Source organism: Puntigrus tetrazona, chromosome 14 (assembly GCF_018831695.1).
Source record: "Puntigrus tetrazona isolate hp1 chromosome 14, ASM1883169v1, whole genome shotgun sequence".
Classification (NCBI taxonomy): Eukaryota; Metazoa; Chordata; class Actinopteri; order Cypriniformes; family Cyprinidae; genus Puntigrus; species Puntigrus tetrazona.
The window spans coordinates 26,334,289-26,349,288 of NC_056712.1; the positions used below are offsets into that span (position 1 = coordinate 26,334,289).

General features: G+C 42.5%; 1 protein-coding gene across 1 annotated transcript in view; it reads left to right on the top strand.

Moving 5' to 3' along the window:
* LOC122358162 (potassium/sodium hyperpolarization-activated cyclic nucleotide-gated channel 3) overlaps window positions 1-12,660 on the top strand; it is an 18,935-nt gene extending 6,275 nt beyond the window's left edge. Inside the window, exons 3-9 of the mRNA XM_043257946.1 lie at window positions 235-345; window positions 2,078-2,239; window positions 5,822-6,040; window positions 6,586-6,732; window positions 6,948-7,188; window positions 7,312-7,476; window positions 7,939-12,660. Coding sequence (XP_043113881.1) covers window positions 235-345; window positions 2,078-2,239; window positions 5,822-6,040; window positions 6,586-6,732; window positions 6,948-7,188; window positions 7,312-7,476; window positions 7,939-10,070 — 3,177 coding nt within the window. The 3' untranslated portion in view covers window positions 10,071-12,660. The remainder of the gene's footprint in view (window positions 1-234; window positions 346-2,077; window positions 2,240-5,821; window positions 6,041-6,585; window positions 6,733-6,947; window positions 7,189-7,311; window positions 7,477-7,938) is intronic.
* Window positions 12,661-15,000: the final 2,340 nt, after the last annotated feature.

Below are 15,000 nucleotides of genomic sequence, written 5' to 3' on the forward strand. Positions count from 1 at the left end.
GGAAATAACAGCGATGATGTTGTGACATGAATCAGTTATGAAACTAATTTTAAGACAAATAGAGTCATCACTGTTCAGATCAATTCAGTTTGGTTTTTCTCCAGCAATCTCAGTGCAGCGAAATCAATAATATTACTGAATATGAAGTCTCTTCAGCAGGAAGCCTGTCCTACATAAGTCAGTGATGGTGTGTGTGTGTGTGTGTGTGTGTGTGTGTGTGTGTTTCTCCCCTAGGTGTACCGGACGGCCCGAGCACTGCGGATCGTTCGATTCACCAAGATCCTGAGTCTGCTGCGCCTGCTACGTCTGTCCAGACTCATACGCTACATCCACCAGTGGGAGGAGGTGACACACACTCACACACACACACACACACACACACACACACACACACACAGACACAGACACACACACACACACACACACACACAAACATACGCACACACACACACACACACACACACACACACACACACACACACACACACACACACACACACACACACACACACACACACACACACACACACACACACACACACACACACACACACACACACACACACATACACTGGATATGAACTGAGAAACAGAATAAGAAAGAAACAGACCAATCCTTTAACAGATTTGAATAATAAAAGTGTGTTGGTGTGATAGATTTAAACTGACAGAGTGTGTCTGCCTCCTGAACAGAGTTAGGGAGATTGTTCCAGAGTTTAGGTATTATCATTATTTTGAGAACGCAGCGGACGTGCAGGACTATAATGTGATAAGAGCTCGCTCAAGTATTGAGGAGCTAAACCATTCAGGGCTTTATAGGTAATAAATAAGATTTTAAAATCTATCTGATGTTTGATAGGGAGCCAGTGCAGTGTTGACAGAACCGGGCTAATATGATCATACTTCCTAGTTCTAGTAAGGACTAGCTGCTGTGTTTTGGACTAGCTGAAGTTTGTTTATCAAGCGTAAAGAACAACCACCCAATAAAGCATTACAATAATCTAACCTTGAGGTCATAAACGCATGAATTAATATTTCTGCATTAGAGGTTGAAGATAGGTTGTAATTTAGATGTATTTTTGAGATGGAAAAGCAGTTTTATAGATGCTAGAAACATGGCTTTCAAAGAAAGGATGATAGAAGCAGGTCATTAGTGACTCTAATGAGAGCAGTCTCAGTTCTGTGGTACGGTCTGAATCCTGATTGAAAATCCTCACAGATACTATGTTTCTCTAAGAATGAAGATAGTTGTGAGGATACTACCTTTTCTAGTATTTTTAAGATCGGTGTGTAATTAAGTCTTTGGGGTCAAGATGTGTTTTTTTGATGAGAGGCTTAGTCTTGAAACTGTGTGTGACGGCTGCAGGGTTACAGTTTTCTCTCTGATCGTATCGATCTTGGAAGTAAAGTAGTTCATGAAGTCATTCCTGCTGTGGTCTTAGTGAATGTAAGCACCTGTTTTTTGTTAATTTCGTTAAGATATAGACACACACATCATTAGACATAATCAGTTCTTATTGTGAGGTTGATTTTATTACTCTTTATCGCATTATTTAGGATTCTATTAGATGTTGCTGTCAAGACTGGTTTGGATTTTTAACTGGCGTCTATAGCTTTGGTATTGTTTTATGTATTTATACTTTAAAATAAAAAAGTTTCTTCAAAGGAAAAAAGATGATTTGCAACATTTTACATTTCACTAACAACTCTGGAAGTCAGAATAATGAGATATGAACTTAAATACAAAAAGAAAGTATTGTGGAAATCTCCTAATTAGAAGCAAATACATAGCTGTTAGATAAAAAAGACGTTTTTATTTTTTATTTCATGGTGTAAACTTCAGAACTGCAAGAAAAAGAAGTATAAATATTAGATAAATATAGATAAATATTTGCAACAACCTTTTTATCATTTTGTGGCAGAAATGGCCTTCCATATATATTTGCCTCCCCTGGAATAATGTTTCCAAAATCAGTGAGTAATGGTGTTCTTGATATTGACCTGAAGGACTGGTTTCTGATGTAATGGAGCAGATCCAGCGCTAATGAACGACTGATGATGAGTGTGTTTCCTGCAGATCTTCCACATGACCTACGACCTGGCCAGCGCGATGGTGCGGATCGTCAATCTGATCGGCATGATGCTGCTGCTGTGTCACTGGGACGGGTGTCTGCAGTTCCTGGTGCCCATGCTGCAGGACTTCCCCCCCGACTGCTGGGTCTCCAAGAACAACATGGTGGTGAGGAGCCTTCACTTATAACGCTCCGCCATTGGCCAGACGGGCACATAGCCCCGCCCCAAACACACACCTATAGCAGATAGATCGGTGTGAACGAGCGAGTTGAACACACTGTCATCACAGCAAGAACAGCGGAGTGTGTGTGTGTGTGTGTGTGAGAGAGAGACCTGTGGAGCAGCATGCTCTTCTGTGTATTTAACATATTTGCATATCAAAGAGAAATTTGAAGTCAGCATGTTCAACCACAAGATCAGCTGGATCCCTGCTGTGTGTGTGTGTGTGTGTGTGTGTGTGTGTGTGTGTGTGTGAGTGTGTGAGAGAGGGTGAGAGAGAGAGACAGAATATGTGTGCGCCAGAGAGAGAAAGTGAGTGTGTGTGTGTATGTGAGAGAGGGTGAGTGTGTCTGAGTGTGAGTGTGTGTGTGTGTGTGTGTGTGTGTGTGTGTGTGTGTGTGTGTGTGTGTGTGTGTGTGTGTGTGTGTGTGTGTGTGTGTGTGAGTGTGTGTGTGTGTGTGTGTGTGTGTGTGTGTGTGTGTGTGTGTGTGTGTGTGTGTGTGTGTGTGTGTGTGTGTGTGTGTGTGTGTGTGTGTGAGAGAGAGACAGAATATGTGTGTGCCAGAGAGTGTGTGTGTGAGTGTGTGTGTATGTGAGTGTGGGCAGTGTGTGTGTGTGTGAGTGTGTGTGTGTGTGTGTGTGTGTGTGTGTGTGTGTGTAAGTGTGTGTGTGTGAGTGAGTGTGTGTGTGTGTGTGTGTGTGTGTGTGTGTGTGTGTGTGTGTGTGTGTGTGTGTGTGTGTGTGTGTGTGTGTGTGTGTGTGTGTGTGTGTGTGTGTGTGTGTGTGTGTGTGTGTGTGTGTGTGTGTGTGTGTAGTGTGTGTGTGTGTGTGTGTGTGTGTGTGTGTGTGTGTGAGTGTGTGTGTGAGTGTGTGTGTGTGTGTGTGTGTGTGTGTGTGTGTGTGTGTGTGTGTGAGAGTGTGAGTGTGTGTGTGTGTGTGTGTGTGTGTGTGTGTGTGTGTGTGTGTGTGTGTGTGTGTGTGTGTGTGTGTGTGTGTGTGTGTGTGTTTGTGTGTGAGTGTGTGTGTGTGTGTGTGTGTGTGTGTGTGTGTGTGTGTGTGTGTGTGTGTGTGTGTGAGTGAGTGTGTGTGTGAAGTCAGTGCTGAAGTGCTGAAGTCGTATAAAGCTGCTTTTCTGTATCATGTCAGAATTAGCATAATTATGAGACGATTTTTGAGAATTCAGCCGGAGCTCTTCACGTCCTTGGACTTGATTCGTGATTCGTTTCTATAGCAACCCTCATAATGAAGATGGATTCACATTGATTCTTTTGACCTGTGTTGTGTGCTGATGTGAAGCAGTATTCATGGGTTCGATTTCCAGGAATGGACTGATTTCATGTAGCGCTTGACTGCACTGAAATACATAAATGTAAATATAGTTTTCTTAAATTCCATACATTTTTTCCTCCAGTTCTGTTTTTTGTTTTAATTATTCTGGATTCTATTTATTGGTTTCATTCATTAGTAATAATCATGTCTAAAAATCCTTCCTTTACAACAGAGCATTGCATATTTTTTCTCAAAGAACATTTTGCCAAGCATTTTTGTTATTGACTTGCAGACGTTATATTTCATAAACAGTCACAGCCATCGTACAGCCCTGCTTCAGATTTATTCATCAGAATAGAAAGTGAAAAAAGAATCCAACACGACTTTAATACTTTAAAAGCACCAATGCATTACAGAAGCTCTTCTAAGAGACAAATCCTCATTCATACCTTTGAAAAGCTTTAAAATAAAAGTTCCAGAAGACTTCCCTCTTACCACCTCTCATATTCTGTTTAACCTTTTCAGTTAGAGAAGATATAGAAAAGTCTGTTTCCAAAAGGTATGAATGAGGATTTTTCTTCTCAGGAGTTTCTGTGTTGGTTGTTTATCTTTTTCTAGTTAACTTTAATGAAGTAGTGTGATGATTTCAGTTAGTTGTTGCAAATTTGTGAAGAAGAAGTAATCCAGTGTTATTGAGAGAATGTGTGTGATTTGTGAATGCAGACATATTTTGTGACATTATGATGGACTTTAATTAGAGCATGATGTTAATGAGGCTGATGTTTGTGTGTGTGTTTTCTCTGACTGATCACTTTGACATGCACCTGCTTGTCCTGTCTGAATATTGAGACGACATTAAGAAGTAGCTCTAATTAAAAACAGGGCACACACACACACACACACACACACACACACAGGTTGAATCGCTGACTCACCGCAGCAGGGTTTCCTCCTGTTGTCGTGGTGACGGTTGCTAGGCAGCTGATGCCCAGAGTTCCCCAGAGAGAGCTGAGCTATATTTGTCTCCATCATGTCAGTCTTGAGCACAGGAGGGATAAACATAGCGTGCTCATTCACAAAACACACACACACACACACGCTCTGCTCACACACAGAGCATTGCATTAGAACATTGTCTGTGCATCAGCGTCAGTCTCTCAGCGCTGTGCTTTGAGACACTCGTATATTTCATTCTCTAACTGTTGTTTGGAGGAATCAGACTGAATCCCAAGTGATGAGGCAGCGGCAGGAAAATCTCCTTGACAGTGTGGAAGATTATTTGGGAAAAACCAAAGGGGAGATCTGTCCCACATAAACACTGTGTTTAAAAGCATCTAAACCACAGATGAGATACTGGAGCCTGGAGTTCATAATCTACAGACACACGAGCATGAAAGAACACGACAGAATCACTGCTGACTATCCCTAATAACTAACCCTGACTAACATTAATCTCTATCACTAACACTGACTAACCCTAATCACTAACACTTTCTAACGCTAACCACTAACTAACAATGACCAACCCTAGTCACTATCACTGTCTAACACTAACTAACCCTAATCACTAACACTAACTAACTAACCCTAACCACTAACTATTATTAACTAACACACTGACCAACTCTAGTCACTATCACTGTCTAACACTAACTAACCCTAATCACTAACTATCACTAACACTGACTAACCCTAGCAACTAACTATCACTGTCTAATGCTGACTAACCCTAACAAATAACTATCATTAACTAACACACTGACTAACCCTAGTTACTAACTATCACTGTCTAACACTGATGAACCCTAATAACTAACTAATTTATTTATCTTATTTTTTTGCTTTGATTTAGGGTTATTATAGTTACTAAAGCTACATTGTCAAACTTTAATTTGTTAATTTCCTGAAATAATTATAAAAAAATAGAATATATAAAAACATTTCAAAACATTTATAATTTCCATTTAGTTTAACTTGATATACTAACATAGCTATGAAATAAAAAAAAACTATATAGACATAACTAAAATTAACATGAAAGCAGAAAATGTTAAAACAAAATCTTGAAATTTGAAATATTAATAAATATAAAAAACTAGTGCCTTAATGCCTTTTGTTAAGATTTTGCATTCATTATAAATGTATTTTATTTCTAAATGTAATTGTTGTTTGGAATCTGATTTATAATTAATAATAATATTATTAATAAAAATAATGATCCATCTGAGAGCGTTACTGTCTGTTGTGTGATCTCTTCTAGAATGACACGTGGGGCATCCAATATACATACGCACTGTTCAAGGCCATGAGCCACATGCTGTGCATTGGTTACGGCGCTCAGGCTCCAGAGGGAATGACGGACGTCTGGCTCACGATGCTTAGCATGATCGTGGGTGCAACCTGCTACGCCATGTTCATCGGTCACGCCACGGCCCTCATCCAGTCTCTGGACTCCTCACGCAGACAGTACCAAGAAAAGGTAAAGCTCTGGACGATGATGATCTCTGGTGACTTCATCAATACATTGTCATTAAGGCTGTGTTCACACTTGTCGTGTTTGTTTTGATTAAAACAAACTATGGTGCGACTGCTCCAGTTCAGGTCGGCTGAACTGAACTAGCCGCTAAAAAGATGGGTCTCAGACCATTTCCAGTTGAACTCTGGTGCGGTCTGAATGAAATATGAATGCAACATTGACAAAGTACTTCTAACAAACCATAAACAGAATGAAATTACAAGATATATAACTCGGAATGAGCTGTGTTTCCAAAACAAAATGAGTGGGGAGGTCAACGAGGAGGGAAAGTGCCTTACATGAGCTCTTCGTGAGTTTATAGGTGGTGAAAATCCAATATACATGCAACAATGAGAGAAGTAGGAGAAATGAACAGGAGAAATGTATTGGATTATTATTTGGGATGGACCAAACGAACCAAGAGAACTGAACTACAAGTGTTAAGACAACCTAAATTTACTTCGTATTTCCATAGTCCTTCTGACTAACGGAGAGCATTTGATGTCCAGTATAAGCAGGTGGAGCAGTACATGTCATTCCATAAGCTTCCAGCAGATGTCAGGCAGAAGATCCATGAGTATTATGAACATCGATACCAGGGCAAGATGTTTGACGAGGACAACATTCTGGGAGAGCTAAGCGAGCCCTTAAAGGAGGTTTGTAATAAACTCATGATTCCCTAAAGTTTTCATGCATTAGGGTTAAAATTTGTTGTTTTTTCAGACACAAGCAGATATTGCAGGACTATTTTAGTTTATATTTGAAGCTAATGAAAGCATCAGTATTATTGTGGTAGTAACCGTGTTTTTGTTGCATTGTGCAAACTCTAACCAGCTTATTTATGTCTTCTTGTGCACTGCAATCCTAACAGGAAATTGTTAGCTTTAACTGCCGAAGTTTGGTGGCTAACATGCCGCTCTTCGCTAATGCCGACCCAAACTTCGTAACGGCAGTGCTGACGAAGTTGAAGTTTGAGGTGTTCCAGCCCAATGACTTCATCATTCGTGAGGGAACTGTTGGTCGTAAAATGTATTTCATCCAGCATGGACGGGTCAGTGTACTAACTCGTGGCAACAAGGAGACCAAGCTCAGCGATGGGTCATACTTTGGAGGTGAGTTTATTGCCTGAAGTGGTTGATGTCAAATATTTGTTATGAGCTCTTCAGAACCAGGTATCTGTATGTTAATTGTCCTTAAGTGTCCTTTCTAACCTCTTAGTTTCTCCACCTCCTCAGAGATCTGTCTGTTGACACGCGGCAGGAGGACAGCTAGTGTCCGAGCAGATACATACTGTAGACTGTACTCCCTCAGTGTGGACAGTTTCAATGAGGTTCTGGAAGAGCATCCCATGATGAGACGGGCATTCGAGACGGTGGCGGCAGACAGACTTGATCGCATTGGTAAAACAATCCTTTCACTTTATAGCTACATTTTTTGTTGTTATGAATAGACAAATTTAAAAAATGTTTGTCATTATATACTCACATTCATGTCATTCTAAGTCTGTGTTCCTGATAATTTACTCATGCCCATGTAATCCAAGATGTTCATGTCTTTCTCAAAAGGAAGGTTTTTGAGGAAAACATTACAGGATTTTTCTCCATATAGTGGACTTGAGTAACGCTCAATGGATTAAAGGCACAAATTGCAGTTTCAGTGCAGCTTCGAAGAGCTTTACATAATTCCAGCCAAGGAATAAGGGTCTGATCTAGCGGTCACTGAAGTCCACTATATGTATAAAAATCCTACAAAAGCCTTTTTTTCATTTCAACTGAAGAAAGAAAGACATGAACATCTTGGAAGTCTATTCTGGAATTGAATTAGTCCATCCGACACCTGTTCTGATTTACTTTTTCCCATAGGTAAGAAGAACTCAATTTTGTTGCGCAAGACCTCACAGGGAGGATCTGTAGCAGGCAGCAGTTTGGGACGGGGTGGAGGGAGCCGCGGAGGAGGAGCAGGAGGCGCCGGTCTGGGTTCTTGTGACAGTGTTCTGGTCCAGCAGATTGTGAAGCACGATAGCATGCCTACCATGCAGGACATCGCTGCTGGCACCCGAGGCAGCACAGGAGGCACAGTTTCACCTCGACCTCACCCAGTGATCTGGGCACCGCTGGTCCACGCTCCCCTGCAGACGGCCGCTGCCACCACCAATGTGGCCATTGCCTTGATGCATCAGCAACAGCAGCAGCAACAGTTGCAGCAGCAGCTACAACAACAACATGCTCTTGGAGCTGCCATTTTCCTTCCTTCCGCTCTTCCCATCTCGCCATCACCTACATCCTGTCCGCTTTCTCCTCCCCGTCCACCCATACTACACCCTCGGCAGTCACTCAGTTCTCTCATCAGTGTAATGGGTGGGATACCTCCTCGAGGAGTCCCGTCTTCTGTAACTCCTACACCCTCGCCCTCTACTATTGGACCGACCGCTGTGGGCATGACTCCATCAGGGGGTGGAGTTGCAAAAACTCCTCCTACACCTGCTTCATCAGTGCCTGCCCCCCTGCAGGCTGGAAGAACACTTCATTACAGTCTCCGTCTCCACACGGAGCCCACAACATCACCTGTCCATAAAGTCCCTCCTCCCTCTTCAGCAGTGTCCGTTGAAGGCCGCAATGTTGGCTCCGCTCCACAGGGGCCAAAAGAGGCTTTATTGCGGCATGTTGGAGGAGGCAGCACCCAGGGCCTCCCCATGATTGGTCGGCTTACTCAGGAGGCCAGACTGCTCTCCGCCTCTCAGCCGACTCTACCCCACCGCAGCTGGGCGAGTGTGCAACCTCACCCGCCTCTCCATCGTAAAGCATCTGGAGGAAATCTGCTTCCAGCACCCTTTGCTTTGTCGTCAGGACTTGCTAGAGGAGGAAGCGCAGGTGTTTTGAGCTCAAACACACCTGGTGCCACCCAGGCGCCGACACAAACACCCCTGCTGTTGACACATACAACTCCACTCACATCAGCTCCAGGATCAGCTCCATCACCCCTTTCCCCCTTCTCATCCTCCCCGAAGCAAACCCCTCTTTGTTCCACCAACCCTCCTTTATCCCTCTCTGCCACATCTTCTGGTCTAGGGGTTCCTCAAACCCAGCGAACCAAACCAGGCACTGCGATATCTACTCCACCTTCAACGTCTCCTCCTCCTTGCCTACGCCCATCTTCTCCTTCCCAGTCCACCTCCACCTCTCCAACTTCATCTGCTGGCACCTCTTTGGCTCAGAATTCCCGTACCAAACCCTCTCAGACTCCTCCTCCACCATCCCCATTATCCTGCACCACCAACTCAACGCCCACCATCACTCCTTCACAAACCCCCACCCCAACTCGAACCCCAACCCCTGTTCAAACCCCTATTCAGACTCCCACCCAATCTAGAACACCAGTGGCCATCCAACCCCAATCCCAGGGGCGGTGTCCAACTCCTGTCCAGATCCCAGCAGCTGTACAGACTTCGACCTCCACTCAGAGTCTACTTCCTGCCCAGACTCCAAGTAAACTTCTGAGTTCCACACTGAGCCAGAGCTCTGCAGTCCAGATGCCAGCTGCTGTCCATGTTCTTGGTCCTCCTTCGACCTGTTCTACAGTCTCCAGTCAAACCCAAACCCAAACTACCATACAGACTCCCAGCACTTCCTGGACCCCAGGCTCTCCTGTCAATACCCCAGTCCAAAGTGGACCATCAACACCTGTTCTGACCCAATCACAGGCACAAGCTCCACCTGCTAAAGCCCCTGCTGCTGCACCATCACTTTCTCCCTCATCAACTCCATCCTCAGCTGCTTCACAGCCACAGAAGCTTGCTGCTAGCCTAACTCAGACCTTAAACATTATGTCCACTCCAACCTTAAGTCCATCTTCCATTTCTGCTTCCACTGCCTCTTCACCAACAGTGCACCAGTCCATCTCCACTTCAACAAAAGAGGCAAAGAAAGAGCAAGACTTGCCTCAGACACAGAGAGATTCAGAGACAAAGAGACAGAAATATCCTGCTAATATGTGAGGAGGATGGTGGACACTGGACAGAAGCTCCTAGTTTATACGTGGTGAGTTCAGGAGATAAGATATCACGTGTCAGCTGTATCAGTTCAGGCTCTGCAGGTTCCATGAGCATGCTGTGTGCATCCAGCCCTCTCTAGTCTTGACCAAGGGAAGGTCTAACATTCCTGACTTTACATTTAATCAAGGTAAAAACAAAAGAGCAGAATATGATTGGCTCAAAAGTAGAAGTAGAGTCGCTGTGTTATCCAGGTCATCTGGGAATGTCAGGTAGAATATTTTTGTAGTCCTGCTGAAAAGACCAGATTGAACTGCAGCAGTTGACTGGTGAACCAATATATTCATGTTGATCACCATCAAAACATGCTAAATATATTGGATTCCAACCTTGATTGTGGAGCCCCAAACACTGCACATTCTGCACGTTTCACGCCTGATTCAGGTCATAAGCTCTTTAGTAGAGACTCCAAGACCTGAAATAAGGTGTATCAGACAAAGGAGACGTTGAAAAAGTGCATTGTTCGGGGACCTCCAGAAACAGGGATAGCAACCACTGTGCTAAAGAACCAGCATGATCTTTCTATAGAGCCCTTAAAGTGATATTTGAGCATAAACGCTGGTCTTTTCAACAGGGATCTGGTAAATGAATGCTTTTTAATCTTTCACAGAATAGATGCACATTCTGTCATTTGCCAAAAATGTCTTAAAGGGAATGTAACAACTGCAAAACTGCCACTACTTTAAGATGCATTTGCACAGCCTTGTTAAGATAAAAAAAAAAACAAATATCAGAACACTAGAGAATGTTTTATAAGATCAAAACCATTTGTAGAGATATAACATCACCTCCAGAACACAAATATCATTTTGAGACCAGATCATAAAATGACCTCTCTAAGCCGAGCACCAGCTAGGGAATTATCATCACACCTTCTGCCATTGAATATTAGTGACTAACTTTTGTCACAGGATTAGAAATATAGCAAATATTTTTGCACTTCAGTTCATGTAATGTGTCCCTTGGGCACCCTACTGGAATAATCCGCTGGATAGAAGTTTTAGCGCTTTGCAAATCTGTTTCGATTTCGTGTACACTGCCTGTAAACTATAAATGGTGCGTTGTGTGTTAAGCAGAAAAATAATTTGTACATCAAAAACAGAAAGTACAATCTTAACCAGTTTTGTGTACCTGTGTTCTCGTTGTCAAACCGTTAGCCAGTGATTATCTGATCAGTATGCAAATCAAAAGAATTCAATTTATGACTAAAATCTCACTGCCTTGAGAATCGAGTGAACAATGACCAAAGGACATATGTAGGGAATCGAACAATGAAGCAATGCTACAGGATTTCTTGTGTGAATTGATTTTGGCTTTATATTCTCCTAGGAAAAGAGAACTTTTGTTGCTATGGCTAGTTTCCATTTGGTGCTTCCATCCATGCAAGAATAAATCTGCGGATTCCCTAAAGGGGCACTGTGATGGAACAAAATGAGATTACATTTCAGCTCTCACAAAATATTAGCACTGACCTTATGTGTGAGGCTTTGGTTAAAGAGTTTAAAGCTGTTTTACTGACAGCAAGTGTCAGCATGCTCAGAAACCTCAAGACCTGAGTCTGCATAAACTGACTGATGTTTAATATAGGAAAATATCAACCTTGATTTCCAGCTTCTCCCCTCTCGTTTCTTTTTTAGTCACCAAAGTGTAATATTTGCCCATTATATAATGAATAATTAGTATCACATATGTGACGATGCTTATTTAAATATCTGTAAAGCTATATATATATATATATATATATATATATAGCTAAATAATTATTTTGATAAAAATAGAAGAAATCCGTTAGTAGTTTGTTGTCTCAGGTGTTTGATGTTAGTTTTTGGATGATATGACTATAACGCTCATATTCTCACTCTACTGTAACTGAACTAGTGATTTGTTTTCGTGTGTTGCACTAACCAGCGCTTTAGTTCTCTGCCTCTCTCTGTCTGTTAGTGTCAAACACATCCGATGCTTCATGGTCTTTCATCTGGACCAGCGCAGCTTTCATCTTTCTCTTGCTCTTGTACTGTAGCTGCTTCCCTTCAGTCACACACACACACACACACACACACACACTCACACACACACACACACCTCCCAGTATGAATCTGTCATGTCGTGCCCAGTGCTGTTTCTTAGTGTTTTGTGCCGATAGTGAGATTATGTCTAATTTCCCCTTCAATACCATGATGCCTAGATTGCACATTTAAGGACCAAATGTTTATTTTTATTTGTTCTCACAGCTTTAGCTTTTGAGAAAAAGGAAATAATAGTCTATAATGATAAATACAATGCTATATTTAGACCGGTTCACACTGCGCTGACAGACACTGACAAAAACACAGCAGACGCTTCAGTTTGTGAGCCGTCGGTGTCTGCTGCCATTGTTTTTGCCGACTGACTCAGTGTTTGATGGGTTTCAGAATGAATGAGAAGGATGTACTGTACTCCGGCTGTCGGTGCGGACTGAACTGGCCTTAAGACCAATAATGAAGAACATGTGAAAAATGATTTTTGCCAAATCAGAATAAAGTGAATTTAGAATCTGTTTTGTTGTATCTGTCTGTTAACACACACACACACACACAGACAGACACACACACACACAGACAGACACACACACACACACACACACACACACACACACACACACACACACACACACACACACACACACACACACACACACAGACACACACACAGACACACACACACAGACACACACACACAGAGACACACACACACACACACACACACACACACACACACACAGACAGACACACACACACACACACACACACACACACACACACACACAGACAGACACACACACACAGACACAGACACACACACACACACACACACACACACACACACAGACACACACACAGAGACACACACACACACACACACACACACACACACACACACACACAGACACACACACAGAGACACACACACACACACACAGACAGACACAGACACACAGACACACACACACACACAGACAGACACACACACACAGACACACACACACAGACACACAGACACACACACACACAGACACACACACACACACACACAGACACACACACACACACACAGGTATTATACTGTACAAACTAAATTGAATTAAACACAAAGCTACATTCTAAAAACACTTCATTCTGTACAGTCTAAAAGCAGAACCTGATTCGTTTCATCTTTGTTGACTCTGAAACAACACTGTGATTAAACAGATGAATCAGATTCAAAGAACCAGTTGATCATTTCTGTTTAGGCTCACAATCAGTGTTTGGTTCAGTAGTCATTCATCATTTCATCTGATTTTAAGCATTACTCATGAGTAGAGATTGTTCCAGGGTCATATAGGTTGTGTGTGTGTGTGTGTGTGTTTAGTCATGTTCACAAGTGTATCTGTGTGTGTGTGTGTGTGTGTGTGTGTGTGTGTGTGTGTGTGTGTGTGTGTGTGTGTGTGTGTGTGTTTGTTTGGTCATGTTCACATGTATGTATTTATGTGTGTGTGTGTGTGTGTGTGTGTGTGTGTGTGTGTGTGTGTGTGTGTGTGCTGCACAGCTGCATCTCGTCAGGCCCGGTGGCTGTTATCTCCTGACGGTGTAATGACTCTGTTGTCTCTGATCAGGAGCTCAGCTTTATTCAGAGAACAGAGTTGATCTCGTGCCAGATATTTGTGTCTCACTGAAGAAAGAGGAGGTCTGGAGACGAAATGAGGACAGAATGATGATGTTTGGATGAACCGTCACTTTAACAGACTGATAGCTCTTTCCCTTCACGCAGGAAACTCAAGACCACGTGCTTTGCATTCTGGGAGCGTGTTCTCTGCTGTAACAGAAACCGTATGCATTCAGAATACCTTTCTATCTTCTCTTAAACCAAAGGGCTGAGGATCTAGAAGTTTTTGAAGGTCAGCGTCCAACCACGTCCACTAGATGGAGCCCAAGGTTCATTTACTGACAGAAACGCGCTCGTGAACACACCTGAGTGAGATACCTGCTGAGACACACCAGGCTTTTATGACTCCGAGTGAAGAATATGGAGGAAAAAATATCATGTTTATTAAGAAAATGCGCAACTCGCTGCAGATGCTGATGGTCACGTTGACAAAAAGCAAAGGAGAGAGACCTGTGAAGAAGGTCATGTTCAGACGTCTCTGGATGTTCTGCTGCGATCCCCTCAGTGTCACACACACACACACACACACACACACACACACACACACACACACAGACAGAGAGAACCACTTCAAAGCGGAAGTCCGTGAATATAAGTGTGTGAGAGAGCTGTTAAAACACTAACCTCATCCTGGCACACTCCCTCATTTCTCTGCATTCTCATATCTGTCTTCTCCATCTGCTCTCCTCTCAGAAGCACTATCTTCAGCTGCTGAAGACTATCTACTTTACTCAGTTAAGTGTTCTCCGTTGCGCAAAAAAACATGTGCAATGACCCTAAAAGCGACCCAGGGCCGTGAAACCAGTCAAACCTTTTCAAACTTTAGTTCTTAGCAATGTATATCACTAACCAAAAGATGAAGTTTTGATAGATTTATGGCGAGGAATGCACAGAATATCTTCACGGAACGTGATCTTTACTTAACATCATAATTATTTTTGCACAAAAGCAATGTATTATTTTGACTCATACAGTATATTATTGGCTATTGCTACAAATATAACTTATATATAAGTGTACTCTACTGTGCTGTTTTGAGACTTTTAACATGCTGTCTCTGTATTTAATAAATACATGTAGTCACCACTTATAGTGCACTTGAGTGTAAGAAAGATTAAGTGTACTACAACAAGTGGCCACCTTGAATTTAGAATCAGAGAGCGTGCTTAAAGCTTATTTATTCGTGGCGTCTCAA